This window comes from Manis javanica, chromosome 7, assembly GCF_040802235.1.
Source record: "Manis javanica isolate MJ-LG chromosome 7, MJ_LKY, whole genome shotgun sequence".
In the NCBI taxonomy this organism is placed as follows: Eukaryota; Metazoa; Chordata; class Mammalia; order Pholidota; family Manidae; genus Manis; species Manis javanica.
In genome coordinates, this window is record NC_133162.1 from 72,590,127 (window position 1) to 72,608,683 (window position 18,557).

Genomic DNA, 18,557 nt, shown 5'->3' on the forward strand with positions numbered 1-18,557 from the left:
ATATTTAGGGGAGATAATCAGGGAGGATCACCAAACAGTCATTATTGAATATTGGAGGTAACAGAGTTGATGCCTTTGGGAAGAATTTAATAAGAAATCCCAAATTCACATTCTTTCAAAATATGTGTATTTTGAAAATCTGGTATGCCTCATATGTAGATCAAGCATTAGTCACAGTTTAGTCCTAATGAGGGTAGATTAGGGACATAAATTACACTTCATGGAAATAATTGGGTATGCATTAAATAAGCTATTCAGAACTAAATGCAATTCCAAAGCAGTATCTTCCTGAAATTATTTAATAGAGGTCTAATATTTTTTAAATGTAAGAAATTGTAATAAAGTACTCTCATGACATTAATAGTTAAGCACAGAGCAATGCAAATGACCCCAATATTTGGGATTATACTTCATGCAAAATTATAGTTATATCTGCATGGAGTTTTAAAATCCATTCATACCCTTAATTCATGATTCAAGTATAGAAGTATATCACAAATTGTCTCAATGCCAGTGTCTTCAGACTGACTTCCCTAACCTGCAAGTGACTCCTTTCTGTCAACCTTGCCCTGCTTCAAGGTCTTGAATTTACATGTTTCTTCCAACTCTCCCACATGGATGCCTCCTTCATCTCAGCTCTAATTTCATGTCCTCAGAGAGGCCTCACACGTGTATGTACATCATTACTCTGGCAGATCACTCAAGTGGCACTACATTTATGCCACTTAATCAGGATTACCTGTTTTATTTGTTCCTTTGATAATTAACTAATTTTCTCAGTGGATTGTATGTTCTGGGACTCTAAGCATTGTGACTAGCTTGTTCACCATTGTATTCCCATCACACAGCACTGTGCCTGCCCTAGTAGATATTTTCCTACGAATAAATCACTGAAGAATGAAATACAGATAAGGCAACCATTAAAAATTCCCACTGTCTTTAAGGAGTAACAGAGTCAGGTTTGAGGAGGAAATAACTTGTTTGTTTCAAATGATAAATCACAAAGCTAAAATGTATGCACATGAAGGTTTTGCAGTCCATGGGATGTACAAAGAAATTATATTTAAACTTGAGCACTGAGAACATCTAGGTAGAACTGGCACTCTACTGTGGTTAACTTAAGCAATTAAAGGGCATGTGTTTGAAGTATACAGGAGTATCCTTAGTACATAGAGCAAGAGTGCTAATGGGTTTCAGGGAGACTTGAAACTAGGAGCTGAAAAACTCTGTGAGTCCCAGGCAGCTTCTCCATGTATCTGCTTTATTAACTCAGGAAAGACTTTCTCTGCTTCTCAGCCATATGGAAGGCAGAAGATGGTTACTCCACAGTCCCTGATTTTACTTCTCCTTTCAAGAAACCAGTCCCATTTCCAAATTCTGATTGCCCAGATTGAATTTGATTCAGTCAACTGTGGCCTGGAGGACAGTTTTTGAAAGTACAAACAGGAATGCCCGAGCTCATTTCAGAGGGTGAGGAAACAGTTAAGGGGTCATTTGTGGTCTGGGTGGACACACAAAGGTATTCACTAACAAAGATATGTCCACTAGCCTGGAGAGGTGTGTGATGTATTATTTAGTTTAAAACATAGATTATAAAATTTAAGGTATAAGAGGATCCCATTTTAATAAAAGTATATATATATACTTTTATTAAAATTATTTTATTATAATAAAAGTATATATATATATATATATACAAACATTTAAAAATCTGAAAATATAGATACTAAAATCTTAGTAATGACTATCTCTGTATGGTAGTATTACGTGTTTTCATTTTTTCTTTATACTTTTAGTTTACATTTTGTGTGTGTGTGAAATCTGTATTTTTAAAACCTTTTAAAATGAAAAACTTCAAACATTTATAGAGAATATATAATGAATTGAAGTACCTATTATCCATCTATTACAACATGGCCAGTCTTATTTCACCTATTACTTCCCTTTTCTTTTACTGTCTAAATGTTTTACAGTAAATAGATTTTATTTTATAATTAAAAATAAAAGCGAAACTTTTTCCTTTAAAAAAAGTAAACAATGTTTAAACTATCTGGCTAACAATTTGTGAAAAAACAGAATTAAATTTATAATTCAGATTTATGCAAAAATAAATTCCAGATGCATTAGAGATTCTGATATTAAAAAAGGAAAAAAAAGAGTAGTAGAAGAAAATATAAGCAAACTTATTTGGCATCTAAAACTGAGTAGGTTAAATGAAATGCAGCAACAAAAACTACTATACATAAAAATCACCTTATCCAAAGTTAAAAGGCAAGTGAAAAACCAGGAAAAAATTGTGTTTTGTCAGAAAATAATATAATAAGAAAAGACAAGTATCTGTATGTATAAACAGGCAATAGATAGGAACAGGCAAGTCCCCAAAGAAGGAATAAAAATAGCCAATAAATGTATGAAAAAATTACTCTTAATGGTAACTGAAGATACAGAAATAAAATAATAATGATAGATTATTTTTCTCCCAAGAGACTGACAGAGAAAATATGGGGAAAAGGCCATTCTTATAAACTATTGGAAATGTTAATTGCCAAAACCTTTCTTGAGGACAGTTAACAATGCGTTAGGAAAAACCTTAGAATTTGGAATACCTTTGACCTAATAACTGTACTTCTAGGAATTTATCATGGCTATGTGTAAAGATGTAGCTGAAATATATTTATCATATTCCTATTGATAGTAGTGAAAAATAGAAAACAACCAACATGCTCCAAGATTTTTTTTAATAATTTTTAAGATTTTGGTATGTCTGTGCCAAAATATTAACATACAGCATTTAGAAATAATATAGCATAATACTTAATGACATGTAAATGTATGTTTGACATATTAAGTAAAAAGCAAATTGAAAACAACTGGATATCCACTAAAATATTAACTTTTTATTTTGGTGTTTCGATATTATGGCTGATATTATTTATTTAGCTTATCTGTGATGTCTAAGCATGTATTTTGTAATAAGAAAAGCAAGCTATTTTAAAAGTAGTGCTTTTCTTTTAAACAACTTGGAATGTGTGCTTAGTTCTTTCTAATGATGCTCTGTCTATACAGATTTACTGACTTGTTTAAAGATTCTCCCCCAAAAAACCTGTCCAATGAAAGAAACCAAAGAGGTGTATGGGGATGTGTGAATTAGAGTTACGGCCTGAACTAAGTGGGAAACTAAAAAGACAGCTGTTATTAGAAAACTTAGTGCTAAAAACCCTCTTTCTATTTTATTATGTTTTAAAGTTGAATTTATTAATATAGGTTATTATTTGGTAAGGAGGTCTGTGTTACTGTGGTTTTAAGGATCAGAATTATTACTGAGGGAATTAAAAATAAGTGCAATTGTATCTAAATGCTTTTATTTGTTCTGGGAAAATTAGCTAAATAACAAAACTAAGGTGTTGAAAGATCAGTGAAAGATATTGATTATGGTAGACATGTCCATTTTTATGTCACTGTTTTTTAAATCTTTGCCTGTAGATATCAAAATGACTATTTGCTACTCTAAAAAGTGATTGGTTATGATAAATTATGATTGTTTAGGAGACCAAGAAATCTTTAGAAAAATTTTTTATTAAAAGTATCTCCAGCATCTTTATCCTGTTGCCATAATACAACATTCATATTTTGTCTCTTTATACCCAAGTTCCTTAGTGTGATGAAAGTTGTATTTAACTGACTTAATCAGTTTAGTCTATTTAATCTGATTCTGAGCCTATGTTATTCCTTTTTGGTGACTTTTTGTTTTTATTTGTTTAAGATTATATTTGGGAATTTAAGTATCTTTTTGTTCAGCGCAACTGCATTCAAGAAAACCTCGAATTGCATACAACTGCTTGGTCATCCTGTGAGTGCCTGTTTGATGATGATATAAGGGCAATTGCATTTAAAGCAAAATTTCAAAAAAGCACACCCTCTTTTGTGAAGATGTCAGATTTAGCAACACACCTCGAGGATAGATACTCAGGTAAGATCCTTATATACATAAGACATTGCTGTTAACATAAGCAAGCAAACTACCATCTGTAGGAAAAATGTCCTGTTGAATGTAAAAGTGAACTATAGATCTTTGTAAGTAGCTGAACCAGATATGGGCATCTTTGCTTTTTTGCCTACAATCCTTTGAGGTTAATTTGTAATTATTAGGGGTCACTTAAAAATATTTTTTGCATATAGTTACAAGCAACTCATCATCTAATAAACCAGAAATAGAAAAATGACCCTAACCAGAGTCACTGTTGGGATAAACACTTTATCAAGTTAGGAAGCTGTCATCTATATGTGGTTGTTAAAATTTAATGTTGATATAGAATCTGTGAAATTTCCTTACTGCTTTGTAAAATGTAATAATGTATTTACTGAACTGAAATATCAGTGTATGTGTGTAGAAATTCATCCCCAGAAGCATACTGTTTAGAAGAATGCCTTTGATGATGAATTTTTTATACATACTTACATGTTTTCCATGAACTAAATATAATTAATGTAATTCATTTTGAATGAAGTAGCAAAAGGAGTATGTTTTAGGTTCCATATGCCATACACTTTGGAAAATGTCCAACTGAATGTAAAAGTGAACTATAGCTCTTTGTAAGTAGCTGAACCAGATATTGGCATCTTCTTAGTTTTTTGCCTACAATCCTTTGAGGTTAATTTGTAATTATTAGGGATCACTTAATAGAGAGAATAAATAGTGAAAATAACTAGGTAAATTGATACAAATTTTAGTGGGAAATACTTTTCACTAAATTGTATTGGCTTCCTAAGTACAGAGATGATGCTAAAATTATGCTAACTCCTAGTTGAAGGCCTAACAAATTAAATGGCATTTGAAGCAACTTTAAGGTTTCTAAATGCCAGAATTAGTAAATGTCAGTGATTATTTGTTTAGAAACTAGTAAGAAGTTAGAAGAGAAATAAAGTTTAAAAAATGGGATGTATGTGCAGGTTTGCCATTACATAATCTAAATTTTTTAATGAAGAAAAAAATATTTGGTCAAAATTTGTTCTCAGAATTTGTTTAAGATTACCATTTTGGTGCTTTTACAGGTTAAGTTACTACAAATAACTCAGGAACTGTGGATCTTGATACTAAATCTTAACTATATTCTTCCATTTGTATGAGTAATTTTCTGAGCTCTTATAAATGGTTTTAGGTTTTATTTAATGCTCCATGTGGTTTAAGGGAATAAGATTATTTGTACAGTTCTTCCAATAAAAGAATCTGGTACAAAATGAAATAACTTGAAGCTCTCAAGAAATCACATACTAAGATTCTCAAGTGTATTTCTGGGGCTTTTTTACTAGAATGCCGTGCCCCCTTTTGGTACATCCACAGAAATGTAAAAGTTGTGTCATATGCAATGTGTAGAATATTTCAGAGGTAGTGTTTTTCAAATGTGGCTTAGAGTGTGCCCGATTTTAAAAATTTTAATAGGGTTTTTGGGGTATAATTTTCATACAGTAAACTGTCTATTTAAAGCATAATATATTCACGTTGGTAAGTTTTGACATGACACCTATGAAACTGTCACTATAGTCGTGTACTGTCACCAGTCTGCCCCTTTGTAATCTCCCTCTACCTGCCCCCCTAGTCCTTCGAGTCAGTCAATCTTTTTTCTATCATTGGAGATTAGTTTGAATTTCTATGATTTTTTTGACATGGAATCATACAGTATGTACACTGTTTTGTCTGGCATCTTTAACTTAGCAAATTCTTTTGAGATGTATCTATGCTGTTGTGCTGATCAATAGTTCATTCCTTTTTATTCTGTTGTATGAATATCATGATCTGTTTATGTGTTGATAGAAATCTGGGCTGTTTCCACATCTTGACTATTATAAGTAAAGTTTCTAAAACCATTCATATATAAGGTGTTCTATGGACATAGTATTTCTTTTCTTGTGAGTAAATACCTAGGAGATGAATAAATTGCTGGATTATATGGTAGGTATATATTTAACTTTTTAAGAAACTGCCAAACTGTTTTCTAAAATTGTCGTACCATTTTACATTTCCACTAAGCTGTGTATGAGAATTCTGTTTTTCTACACATACTTCAACACTTGGTACAGACATTCTTTTTAATTTTACCCATTCTAGTAGGTACGTAAGTGATAGGTCATGTAGTTTTAAATTTGCATTTCCTGGTTGACTAATGAACACCTTTTCATGTACTTGTCTTCTTTTATGAACTATCAGTGAAATCTTCTGCCCATTAAGAAAAATTGGGTTGGCTATTTTCTTATTGAATTTTGAGAGTTCTTTATATTCTGGGTAAAAATTCTTTGCCAGATATATGCTTTGCAAATATGTTCTCTCAGTCTGTGCTTGTTTTTTGATTCTGTTAACGAGGTCTTTTGAAAACCGTAAGTTTTAAATTTTAATGAAGTCTAATTAATCCATTTGTTCTCATATGAACTGTGTTTCTGGTGTTGTATCTAGAAAATCTTTGCCTAACCCAGTGTCACACACACAAAAATGTCCTATGTGTTACTATAGAAGCTTTAGAGTTTTAGTTTTTATATTTGGGTTTATGATCTATTTTCAGTTAATTTTTGTATGTAGTGTGAGATATGGCTGCAAGCTCTGCATGTATGTGTATGAATATCCAATTGTTGAGCACCATTTGTTGAAAAGTTTATTATTTCGCCAGTGAATTGCTTTTGCACCTTTGTCAAAATCAGTGTTGTACATATGCATGGTCTATTTCTGGACTTTCTCTTCTGTTTTATTGGTCTATTTGTCTATCTTTACACCAATACCGCACTATTTTGATTATTGTAACTTCATAAAAAGTCTTGAAGTCCAGTAGTGTTAGCCTTCCAACTTTGCACTTTTTCAAAGTTGTTTTGATTGTTCTAAGTCTTTTGGATTTTCATATGATTCTAAAACCAGTTTTTCAATTTCTACAAAAAAAACCCTGCTGGGGTTTCTATTGAAGCTATGTATCAATTTGAGGAAGAATTGATATCTTAATATTGTATTTGCCAATCCATGAAGAAGAAATATCTCTATATTTTTTTAGGTCTTCTTTAATTTCTTTTGGCTGTGTTTTGTAGTTTTCAGAGTATAAGGCTTTCTTGTTATTTGTCACACATATCTATTTTCTGTTTTTATGCTATTAAAAAATTGTTTTTTAAAATTTCAGTTTCAGTTGTGTGTTGCTAATATATATAAAATCAAGTGATTTTTGTATATTAATTTTGTATTTTGTAACCTTCTTAAACTCACTAAACATTATAGTAACTGTTCTGTAGATTTGGATTTTCTACATAGATGATTATGTTATGTGTGAGTAAAGATAGTTTTACTTCTTACTTTGCAGTCTGGATGCATTTTATGTATTTTTCTTGCCTTATTGAACTTGATAGCTCTTCTAATATAATATTTTTAAATCTTCACCTCCACTAGTGCAGTTACTATCTGTCAACATAGGAAGATATCACAGGATCATTGGCTGTATTCTTCATGCTGTATTACTATCCCCATGACCAACTTATGATTGAGAATTTTTGTGCCCCTTTATCCCCCCTTCCCTCCCCCATGATAACCACCAGTCACTTCTCAGTGTCTATGAGTCCACTGCTATTTTGTTCATTTTGTTTTGTTTTGTTTTGTTTTTAGATGTCCCAGATAAATGAAATCATGTGGTATTTGTCTTTCTCCATCTGTCTTATTTCACTTAGCATTATACCCCCTAGGTCCATCCATGTTGTCACAAATAATAGGATTTCTTTCTTTTTTATGGCTGAATAATATTCCACTGTGTATGTGTACCATTTCTTCTTTATCCATTCATCTATTCATTAATGGACACTTTGGTTGCTTCCTTATCTTGGCTACTGTAAATAATGCAGTAATAAGCATAGGGGTGCATATATCTTTTTCTTTTTCAGTTGAAATTTTCTTTGAATTAAAGACCCAAGGGACAAGAAGCTCCTTTGTTATAGTATATAACATATGGCTCTTATACTGAGTAAAATAGACACCAGGGAGTCAAATGTTTATACCAGTGCCGAATCCTTACTGTATGTAGCAGGTGAAGTGAAGCAAGATTTTCTTTACTGGCATTCCAATTGTGATACATTTTTACATGCAGTAAGTTCTTTGGTAGATTTAATCATTCAGTGGAATTACAGAATTTGCAAAAGGAGGTAGTAAAATATGTAAAATTGAGCATAGTACTTCCACCATAAGCTATTTATACATCAGAAAGTCAATCCTAGTAAACTTCTTAAATAGTGCATCAGTAATTATCAATTAACTTCTGTATTTAGGCATATACACAAAGTAAATAAAGTAGAGTAGATAATGGTTCTTAAATGTTTCATGATGTCTCTAGTAATTGTGCAAATGGAAAAGGATATGGAATTCTTTGAAATCCTGGATCGCTACCACTATCTATCCTCTCCCCAACAAGCACATCTATAAGGCATTATTTTGGAACAGTTACCAAATGCATCTTAAATAGTGTATAAATAATGACAGCAATAGTTTTCAACCATAACATTGTAATTTCCTCAAGACTTTCTGCCTTATGTATGAATAATGTGGGTTTTGAAAGGTACTCAAAGTAAATTACTACAGAAAAGAAAAACCCCTGATTAGGAAAGGACTAGCAGAAGATTTTGATCTATCATGACATAAAGGCCCAGTGTGCATAATGCCATGGAAATTTAGTATCGGAATGAAAACTGATGCTCCTCACTGAGCAGTGAGCTCTCTTCCATCAAGAGGTATAGTTCTGAAGTGGTTTACATTTTGATTTTACCAGGCACCAAAATTTCTAACACAGTATTTTCCTTTTAAAATCAGAAACTTGTTCCCACTGTGGACTGAGGATTAAAGTATCTTAATATTCTTCAAGTGACTTGTAAGACGACATAGGGGGTTATTTCACTTAAGCCACCTGCACTGCTGCAGTTTTAAACCCATCGTAGAGAGATTTAAAATAAATAAAGCATTGAATTTCTCTCATAGATGGGTTCAGTTCTAAATTTTTCGTCCTCAAGCTGCCATTATGACTGAGTTTATGGCAAGGAAGGCCCCCATCCAATAGTCCTTTCATACAACAGTTTGAACAGGAGTGACACACTGTGCAGGAGAACTGGCTCTCTCTGAGGATGAGGTTGAGTGGTTGGAAATCTCTCTCTGTAGTTTCTCTACTTTTTTCTGAAGCTCTGCTCTTTTAGCAAGAAATTCTTTATACCTGTTGTGAATGGGCTCCTGTGTTTTCATCTGTGGATTCCACCTCACATAATATCCCACCCAGAGTTCTAGGTGACACATGCTGGCTACTGGATAAAGCACATGATTGGAATAGCTACCATAGAGAGGATTTGTGAAGTCTTCCAGCTGGCTGTTTATGTAAGAGCACAGAGACACAGTCCTTTTAGGAAAACTCTTTTCCTCTCCTGTTTGCTGTTACAGAGGAATGTTACAAATAAACAGCTGTACAAGTGGTCCAAAATGGTAATGAGAAAATATTCATTGAACTCAAATGCTGTAGGAAACTGTCTTGTCATTTGCCAGATACAATGAATTGAAGAAAAACGGGTGATTTGTCTGCATCTGCATGGTTCTTATCTCCATGGCCCACTGTAAGCTGAAATCGATGTCCAAAGCTTAGCCATTCTTTTTCCACAGGACTTCAAATCCACAGATAGTTCGATAGTATCCATCCAACATAAGCATGGCGAGGGAACTGAGTTGAGCTGTGCAATCCCACCCATCACTGCAGTGGACGACCACAGATGTCTTCCCTGACTCGACTCTGTCAGCAATTCTCAGAGCCCCTGCAAGAATAAGCTTAAAATGTTCTAGCCAGTGAGTAGATTCCAAGTTAGACAGCCAGTGAGTCTCCTCGATGTTGGGGTACACAATCTTCTTAAGTTTCGGTAATGATTCCCTCAGAACATGAATATTGTGGATATCTAGAAAAACTAGCTCTGCATTTTGATAGGCATCTGCACTTTCATAACCTCCACCCTTTGCCTTATTGGCAACAGCATTAACACTTGGCCAGGCATCAAATATAAAAATTTTATGAGACTGGGCATTAGAGTCCATGATGACTTGAAGGTATTTTTCATCTTTGCTTCACTTCCCGGGCTGGCTACATCTAGTGATTGTGGCTTGACTTTCAGGATGAATCCATGATAAAATGGGGATATGCCTCTTTGACCTGAAGGATGACACTCTTTTTAACTCTTCATAAGGGATATTTGCTGGCACAACCAAGAGGGCAGGGTATGTATCACAAAGCTCATATTGGTCATTTATCTTTGTCATTCTCCAGCTTTCATTGGAATTCCCTACCTTCTATACTCTAAAAGAGGGTTATATAGCTTCCATCCATTTTCAGGGAATACTTCTTTGTATTCAAAAGCAAAAAGAGGCAGATTATTAGAGATTGGAAATGCATATTTCATTAGATTCTCAAATATGGATCTTCTTGTTTACCCCTCAGGTTTATGACCAAACCGTTAATTTCCTAATATCCTTGCACACAGTTTCTAATCCATAAGAATTTTCACCTCGACTAGAAGTTGATTTTTTCTACTCTGCTTATCACACCAAGAGAAGCATCTAAAACAAATGGGGGATCCCGTTCCATGCTTTTGAAATATAACCTGTAATTCGTGACAGTCAGTTCCTCATACAGCACCAGTGAATGGACATATATAAGTTACATCTTTAGCCTCAGATCAGGAGAAAAGTTGTCTGTAGAAGTTGAAAGGGAGTCCAATGATACAACAGATGCTGATTTTATATGCACTGAATTCTCTGAATGAGAAGTAGAAGCAATTATAATTTTAGGGATGTTTTATATTCACTTCTGATGATCTTCAAATGTCAATGGCTCTTCACACATTAACTGGACAGGGAGTCCACACTGGGCGACTGTGCCACCGCTGGCTGGGAGCCCAGGCTCTTGCAGCTCGAGCTCTTCTCCATGGCACTGTGCGGGGGCAGCAGGGGGAAAGACTCCATATATCTTTTCAAATTAGTGATTTCGTTTTCTTTGGGTAAATTCCAGGAAGTGGAATTATTGGGTCATAAAGTGTTTCTATTTTTAGTGTTTTGAGGGACCTCTGTACTGCTTTCTACTGTGGCTGTACCCATGTACATTCCCAGCAGCAGTGTAGGAAGGTTCCCTTTTCTCCACATCCTTGTCAACACTTGTTACTTTTTGTCTTTTGGATAGTGACCATCCTGACTGGTGTGAGGTGATATCTCATTGTGGTTTTGATTTGCATTTTCCTGACAGCAGTGTGAAACATCTTTTCATGTGCCTCTTGGTCATCTGTATTTCTTCTTTGGAAAAATGACTGTTCAGGTCCTCTGCCCATTTTTTAATTGGATTGTGTGTGTGTGCATGTGTGTGTGTGTGTATGTGTGTGTGTGTGTGTGTTGAAGCATATAAGTTCTTTATATATTTTAAATTCTAACCCCTTATTAGGTAAATCATTTACAAATATATTCTCCCATACTGTGGGTTGCCTTTTTGTTCTACCATTGGTGTCCTTTGCTGTACAGAAGCTTTTTAGTTATAATATATCTTTTTGTTTGTGTTTTGTAGGAGTGATTCTCATCAAGGCACAGATTTTGGAGCTGCTGTTTCCTATTACAGCAGCTCAAACAATAGTTCTAAGTGCTCATAGTTCTCTGAAGAATATTTTCTCTTCACTTCCGAACATTACATACACTGGCTGTGCAAAATGTGGATTGGAACTAGAAACAGATGAGAACAATATCTACAAACAGTGTTTTAGCTGCTTGCCATTTACAATGAAGAAAATATACTATAGGTAAGGCAAGTAAGCAAGCCAATTGAATGGCAAATATAGGACTGAAAAGGACCAATGTATTATATCTATCAGCTCTTACTTTGCAACAAGAACTATCTAGAATCCAAGAGAGTAAACGTTTCCCCCTTGAGTACTAGTTATTTGTGAAAGCAAAAATTGTAATCATAATGGGAATTTTTTAAACTAGTAATTGGGAGATTTTATTATCTTCAAGCAAATAGGTTGAAGGAAATTTTTACTTGGTTTACATTTTAAACCAAGTTCCAAATGGCTCATTAGAAATTCATTTCTCCACCTTAACATTTAATTAGAATTTAAAGGCTAAAAGTACTGTATGATCTAACCTCTGGCTTCTGAAAGTTAGTAAGATGTTTAACCTTTCTGTACTTTAGTTTTCCCAACTTCACATTAGAAATTAATATAACAATTATATATTAATGATACCAAAAAAACACTGTGAAAAAAAGAAAGAAAAAAATGAAATTAAGTATAACAAATATTCTACAGTAAAATTGCTAACCAGCTTAGTAAAAACACATTGTTTTTTAAACAATAGCAACACAGTGTTCAAAATCTTGGTCTTTTTCTTTTTACCTTATAAATAACATGCTTTTACAAAATATCACTCAGTGTTTTGTGCTCTTTTCTATTTCTAAATACTGCAGAATCTAAAAATGAAATGCAAATATACTCAGCATGTTATCATGACATACATTAAGAGAACTTACAGTAGTTTAATCCATAAACCTCATTTTCCTCTACATATATTTGTTATAAATAAGTAAATAAATTTTGTTCTTACATTGAAAATTGCTTATATGGAAAAGAAGATTGAATTAGATGCATGGTATATAACAAACATATCAATTACAATTGATTTCTTATCAATAGTTAAGGCCCCTTATAGAGTGTGTGCATATATATGTACACTTATTTTGTATCATTCCTTATGTCTCTTATTAATATAATTATTTATTGGACAAGAATGTTGTCCAATAAATGTTCCTCATGGAGAGGAGGGACTTTCAACCAGTCTAAAGGATGACTGTTTAAGAGAAGGACTTCACAGATCAATGTCACATGACTAGAGTATAACCTAGCATGATGTTTTAGAACATCGTCCTAAATGAGACCACTTTAAGGATGTAGTGCTTTTTTTGTGTGTATTACTAGAATGTTGAATAGACATGATTAAGCTAGAGTTATTTTTTTGTTTATTTAAAAGACTTCCAATATAGATTTAGGATCCAGATTATTTGGGCTCCTTGAAAAGAAAATTTTTAGATTAAATAACAGATTCCCTTCAAATTAAGTCAAGTATGTGATGAAGAAATCATAATGTGACATCACTTATGACTCTACATAAGTCAGCAAACTGAGTAAGAAAAATCTGTGACTGCTTCTTTTTCCAAGACTTAGTCAATCAAATAGTTACTAGGTATCCACATGTTCCCCTGGTACTTAGTCCTGAGGAGGCCATACTGATTGATGTGAGTATTCTTCTTGTACTAAAAAAATACACAGTTCATTTATGAAACACTTAATGAACATCGTATGGCATGACAGTCCCAAAGTCTGGAAGGATTAATGACATTTTATGTTGGTTGTTTGCAACTTGAAACGGATTTTCCAAAGGAAACAACATTAGATATCATTATTGGAGTCTCATGTCAGCTTGCAAAGGCTTCTTTTATCCATGTGAACATGTAGCATAGTTGCTGTTCTTAACAATGTTTTTACAGTATGTGTATTCGTGATGACATTTTTGGAGCACAAGAAATACATTGTTTTTTCCATTGTCACCATGATCAATTTTAGGACCTTTTCATCACCACCCCTCCAGCCCCCCAAGCCCCTTGCCCATTAGCAGTCACTTCTCACTCTTGCCTCCCCCAGCTCAGCATTTGGATTGGTCCCACCTTTTGGCTATTATAAGTAATGCTGCCGTGAACATTTATGTACCAATTTTTGTGTGGGTGGATGTTTTCATTTCTTTTGGGTGTATACTCAGGAATAGAATTGCTGGGTTCTGTGGTAACTGGTTACCTTTTGAGGAACTGCGAAACTTTTTCAAAGTTGCTGCACAATTTTACATTCTCACCAGCAGTGTATGAGGGTTGCATTTTCTCCACATCCTTGCTAACACTTTTTATTATCTGATTTTCTTTTTGTTGCTTGTGCTTTTCATATCATATCTAAAAGAAGTATCCTTTCTAAGCCAAGATCATGGAGATTTATTCCTATGTTTTTTTAAGAATTTCATAGTTTAAATATTATGTATATGTCCATGATCTGTTTTGAGCTAATTTCTGTGTATGTTGTAAGGAAGGGGTCCAAGCTGATTCTTTTGCATGTAAATATTCAGTTGTCCCAGCATAATTTGTTGAAAAAGACTTTTCTATTCCCATTGAATCATCTTGACACCATTGCTAAAACATTTAGTGTTTTTATATCCCCCTAAACTCTCAGGTTCCTTGAGTGAAGGAATCAGATCTATCTTGTTCACTAGTGTATCCCCAGGGCTTAGCACGGTGCACGGGATGTGGTAGATACTGAGTATGCACTTGTTGCAGTAAAGAATGGAGGAAGAGAAATAACTTTGGGGCAGAGTGTAGCGTGAAAAAGAGGAAAGGACCTAGAATTACCATGTGGGTAAAGAGGGAAGTAAGTTTTTAGAGGGAAAATCAGTAGTGTTGTTTTAACTGCTATGCTGAATTCCCCTTTATTAACGAGTCTTTTCCTAAATTCTGCTTTCAATTTATTTTTTTAAATTTATGTATTTAAAAAAGAGGTAATATATACCATAGTAAGAATGCAGACTTTAGAGGAAGGTATAAAACAAAAAATAAGTCTTCTTCCCCATCTGCTTCTCTACCATTGATACTATTTCCATGCTTGTTAGATATTTTTTGTATACTCTCCCAGTAATTTACTATGTTCCTACTAGCACAGGTGTATCCCTTCCCCTAAAAGTATGTAGATAAAATAGTATTACTGTTTTGTTCATAATGTGTTTCCCTTAGAGTATTTCATAGTGCTCCTTCCTGAATAGTTTTTATAAGTCATCCTCATTCTTTTTAACAGCCACATAGTACCCCATGGTATGATGTCCCTAAAATTATTTATCTAGTTCCCTATTTATTAACCTGTGAAACAGTTTGTTTTTCATAGGAAAGAATCCAGTGGAAAAAAATAACTTGAAATTGTGATTGGGAAACATGTAATTATCATCTTTACTTTTATTTCTAAAAATAATTTACAAAACAGTGTAAAATAATGTTTTTTTATACTAGTGTCTTAGATTTTAAAATGAATATGGAATAAATCAAATTTATGAATTTATAATTTGCAACTCTTTTTAAAAAGCCTTTCTCTTATTTCTAGGATTTTTTCAGAACATCCTAGAGTTGTTTCAGGATTAAAGTTAACCCTGCATAAAAGCCCAGTGCTTTTTGAAATTTTATTACATTTAAGCATTTTTTTTTACTTGAAACTCTTACTAAAGGTCATGTGCTATTTACTGTTTTGTAGGCCAGCTGTAATGACCATAGTTGATGGGACATACAAGGTTTGCATCCATGTAGGATCAAAGCTGATAGAGAAGATTCTTCTCAACATTTCTCCTGACTGTCTCAACAGGGTTATAATAGGTAAGACATCATCATGCTGTGGAGAGGTTGTTTTTGGTGAAATTATACTTTTCAGGAGTGTAGGTAATATAATGGGACAGAAAGAATGCTCTAGTGTAAATTAAGGTTTTTGTCTGTCAGTATAAAAGCATACAGATAATTTAGTTTGAGTAAAGCACAAGACTACGTGAGTTCGAGGTAAGACTTCAGCACACGAATAAGGGAAGTGAGCACTTAATCCCTTCTTACTCTGAACTCCTAATTGGTAAGCAGAACAGTAGGACCTCAGTGTTACAATGGTTAAATAAATGACTGTGTGACTAAATGAACTGTATAGATGAGGACAGGCTGCCAGCCGGGAGTGGGTTCAGTGGGTCATTAGCTCTGGTTGCTAGTGTAGGCAGTGGTTAACAGCGAAGTGAAGGTAACTGTTTGCCAGGTGATCAACCTCCACACCTTTCCTCGTTATTTAATCTCAGACTCTAAGCAGATAAGCTCATCTGGTTCTATTGATTATTGTCTTTTACTAGTAGGTTACCTTTTTCTTGCTGTTTTGTATGTTTTAATAATTTTTCCTTGAATGCTGAGCATTGCATATAGAACAATACAGACTGAAGCAAACAGTTTTGTAGAAATGGGCCTGCCTGTTTTCCTACACCTTTCCTGAGACAGTGGCTGGGCAGAGTGGAATCAGTCTTGTCAGATGTTGAGTTGGATTCGAGATTGTTATTCCTTCAGGTCACCGCTGGCTTCAAACTCCTCTAACATTAGCTTGTGCTTATGGTGGGTAATGGTTTGCTAGGGACTTTTCCCTGATGTTCCTACTCCAGCAGCAGTCTTTACTCTGCATGTGGGCCCCAGAGAGTTCCTCTGCATGTTTTTGCACCTCTCGGCAGTGGTACAGGCTCCGCTGGTTGGTGCAGCCTTGCCAGGAGTGGGGGTAGGGGCAGGAGTGATCCTGTTTGATTCCTGTCCAACCCTAGTCTGACTCAGGCCCTGTGCATCCGGGTCCAGGGTGTGGCACTTTGCAGTGACTCTGACCCCTGCGTGGCAGCCAAGCTCTGCCTTGTACCTTTGGTGGGTCTTGTGTGGTCCTGCCACTCTCCCAGCAGTAAGGCACCACCAGTGGCCTTAATCCAGGGTGGTTTTCTGCCCCTTCACCAGGGAGAGAGGGATGTTTCTTCTTCCTTTCCTTCATCTTCAGTGGGTCCTCATCTGTACCCTGGGGTAGCAAGATTTGCCGTTCTTCCTCCAGCAGTCTGAGGCTTTTGGTCTCTAAGGGAGAGGTCCTGAGTAGTACCCTGTGCTTTTCCTCCTGGCAGTTCCTGCCCTTCCCCACAGTTGGAAGCTTTCTCTGATGTCTTGCCCTCTGTCCACTCCTGTGAGCACCTGTTGGAGCTGAGAAGAGCCTTGGAGAGCACAAAGTCCACTTGTCAGGGGCACTGGCCCATCCTCGGCTTTGAGAAATTCATTAAGAATTTAAGTGCATTCTCCTTTCTTGCTTGTTTGGTGCACCTCTCTCTTCTCTGAGGGCTGCCCCAGGTAAACCTGGGCTCCTCTTCTGTCTCTTCTTACATTTCAGGCTTCTTGGCTGCTGTACAACTGCAGCTCTCTTACAGCTTCAAGAAAATTGAGGTTTCGTACTTTATTCTGCCATTTCTAGTAATTGCCAGGGCAGGAGTCATGCTCTTCCCAGCTGTCTGCATCCCAGTTAAAAGTCCCTCTATTCTTTTTGATTGATTCATTTTCTTTATTAATTTTCATTCTTTTGGCCATTTTCATTCCTTTTCTCTATGTTTTAATTACATTTTCAGTCTTTGTCTTCTCATTTTTAACAATGTCAATTAGTCTTTATTTCTTAAAGAACCGTGATTCTTCCATCAAGTGTACATCTACATTTTTGCTCATTCCTGAGAGAACTGAGTCATAGTTCTTGGCATTAATTAAATTATAACCATAAAGAAAAATGTGGCACCAGTTATAAAGTGATCATCAGACCATTCAGATTATTACTAATCTTAATTTTTTTTAGCTTATTAAAGTGAAAATACAAATTTTTCCAGAGTTGTAGAGAATTTTCACTCCTCCAGAAATATGTCACTGGCTTTCCAGGAGTCTGTAGACCAAATCCAAGACAGGCTGGTGGGCTGTGGTCAGGGCACTAGTAAAGTCTGAGCATAGTCCATAGTGCCTTGTTCATCTGGAGCTCAGCACCCTGCTAAGTAACCTGGTTTGCTGTCCTAAAAAATCAGAGGAAGAATTAGAGCAAATGCAAAATACAGGGACATATCTACCTATAATTTTAGTATTTTTATATTACCAAGATTTGATATTTACTAAGTAACTGATTCAGGGTTCTGTTACATAAACTAAATATATATCTGTGATAAGACTGGGTAAATGTAAAAGTACTTTGCTGATATGGACATGCTCTTTTTGTTTTACATTTGACTTAGGAAAACATTAAGCTCAGTTCTTTCCTCTATTGTGAGAAACCAGTAGCTGGGCCACTCAGTAAACACCGTCAGTCTGAGCAGGGGTTTCTGTGTCTTCTCTCCTCCATCAACAGGAATGAGGGCCAACACTCTAGAGTACCTTCATGCCCAGGACTACAAAGAGAAGGGATAGAGAGAGAAACTTAGAGTGGGTTTGGGACTTGGGAAACCAAGGGCAACAGTGGCCCCCTGCGTGTGTACGTTTCTCTTAGCCTGGATGGGACACTAAGCTGTGTGTGTGCTCCATCTCCTCCAGCTCCGTCCTCAGAGGTCACCTACGGCATGGTTGCAGCAGACCTGTTCCATTCCTTGTTGGCAGGCAGCGGGGCACCCTGCGTGGTGAAGGTGCAGAGCAGCTTTGTGTTAGATGAGAACAGCTACCCACTGCAACAAGATTTCTCCCTACTGGACTTTTATCCTGACAAAGTAAAGCAGGCATCCTATACCAGATGAAGAAATTGCAGGTACTTCAAGGAAGAGGACTGAAATGGTCTGTTTTTTGAAATAAATAAACAACAGAGCTTTTACTTGGGATTTTAAAATAATATATTTTACAAAGAGAGTTATGCTAAATATATAAATTAAAAAATTGTTTTTCCTAAGGAAGTTTTGTGAG

The 18,557-nt window shown here is 35.2% G+C and overlaps 1 protein-coding gene and 1 pseudogene across 15 annotated transcripts in view; one reads left to right on the forward strand and one right to left on the reverse strand.

Moving 5' to 3' along the window:
* Positions 1 to 18,557, forward strand: part of SHLD2 (shieldin complex subunit 2) — a 105,496-nt gene that overhangs the window by 74,417 nt on the left and 12,522 nt on the right. For 10 of the 15 annotated variants that reach the window (XM_073241127.1, XM_017679683.3, XM_017679687.3 and 7 more), the window contains 4 exons: positions 3,764 to 3,970; positions 11,589 to 11,817; positions 15,349 to 15,467; positions 18,198 to 18,543. In XM_073241127.1, coding sequence (XP_073097228.1) covers positions 3,764 to 3,970; positions 11,589 to 11,817; positions 15,349 to 15,467; positions 18,198 to 18,394 — 752 coding nt within the window. In that variant the 3' untranslated portion in view covers positions 18,395 to 18,543. Of the gene's footprint in view, positions 1 to 3,763; positions 3,971 to 10,152; positions 10,257 to 11,588; positions 11,818 to 15,348; positions 15,468 to 18,197; positions 18,544 to 18,557 lie in introns of those variants that run through there. The other 5 variants (XM_037002520.2, XM_037002521.2, XR_005057020.2 and 2 more) reach the window with 4 other exon arrangements.
* LOC108409234 (phosphatidylinositol-3,5-bisphosphate 3-phosphatase MTMR2-like) lies at positions 7,233 to 11,580 on the reverse strand (annotated as a pseudogene).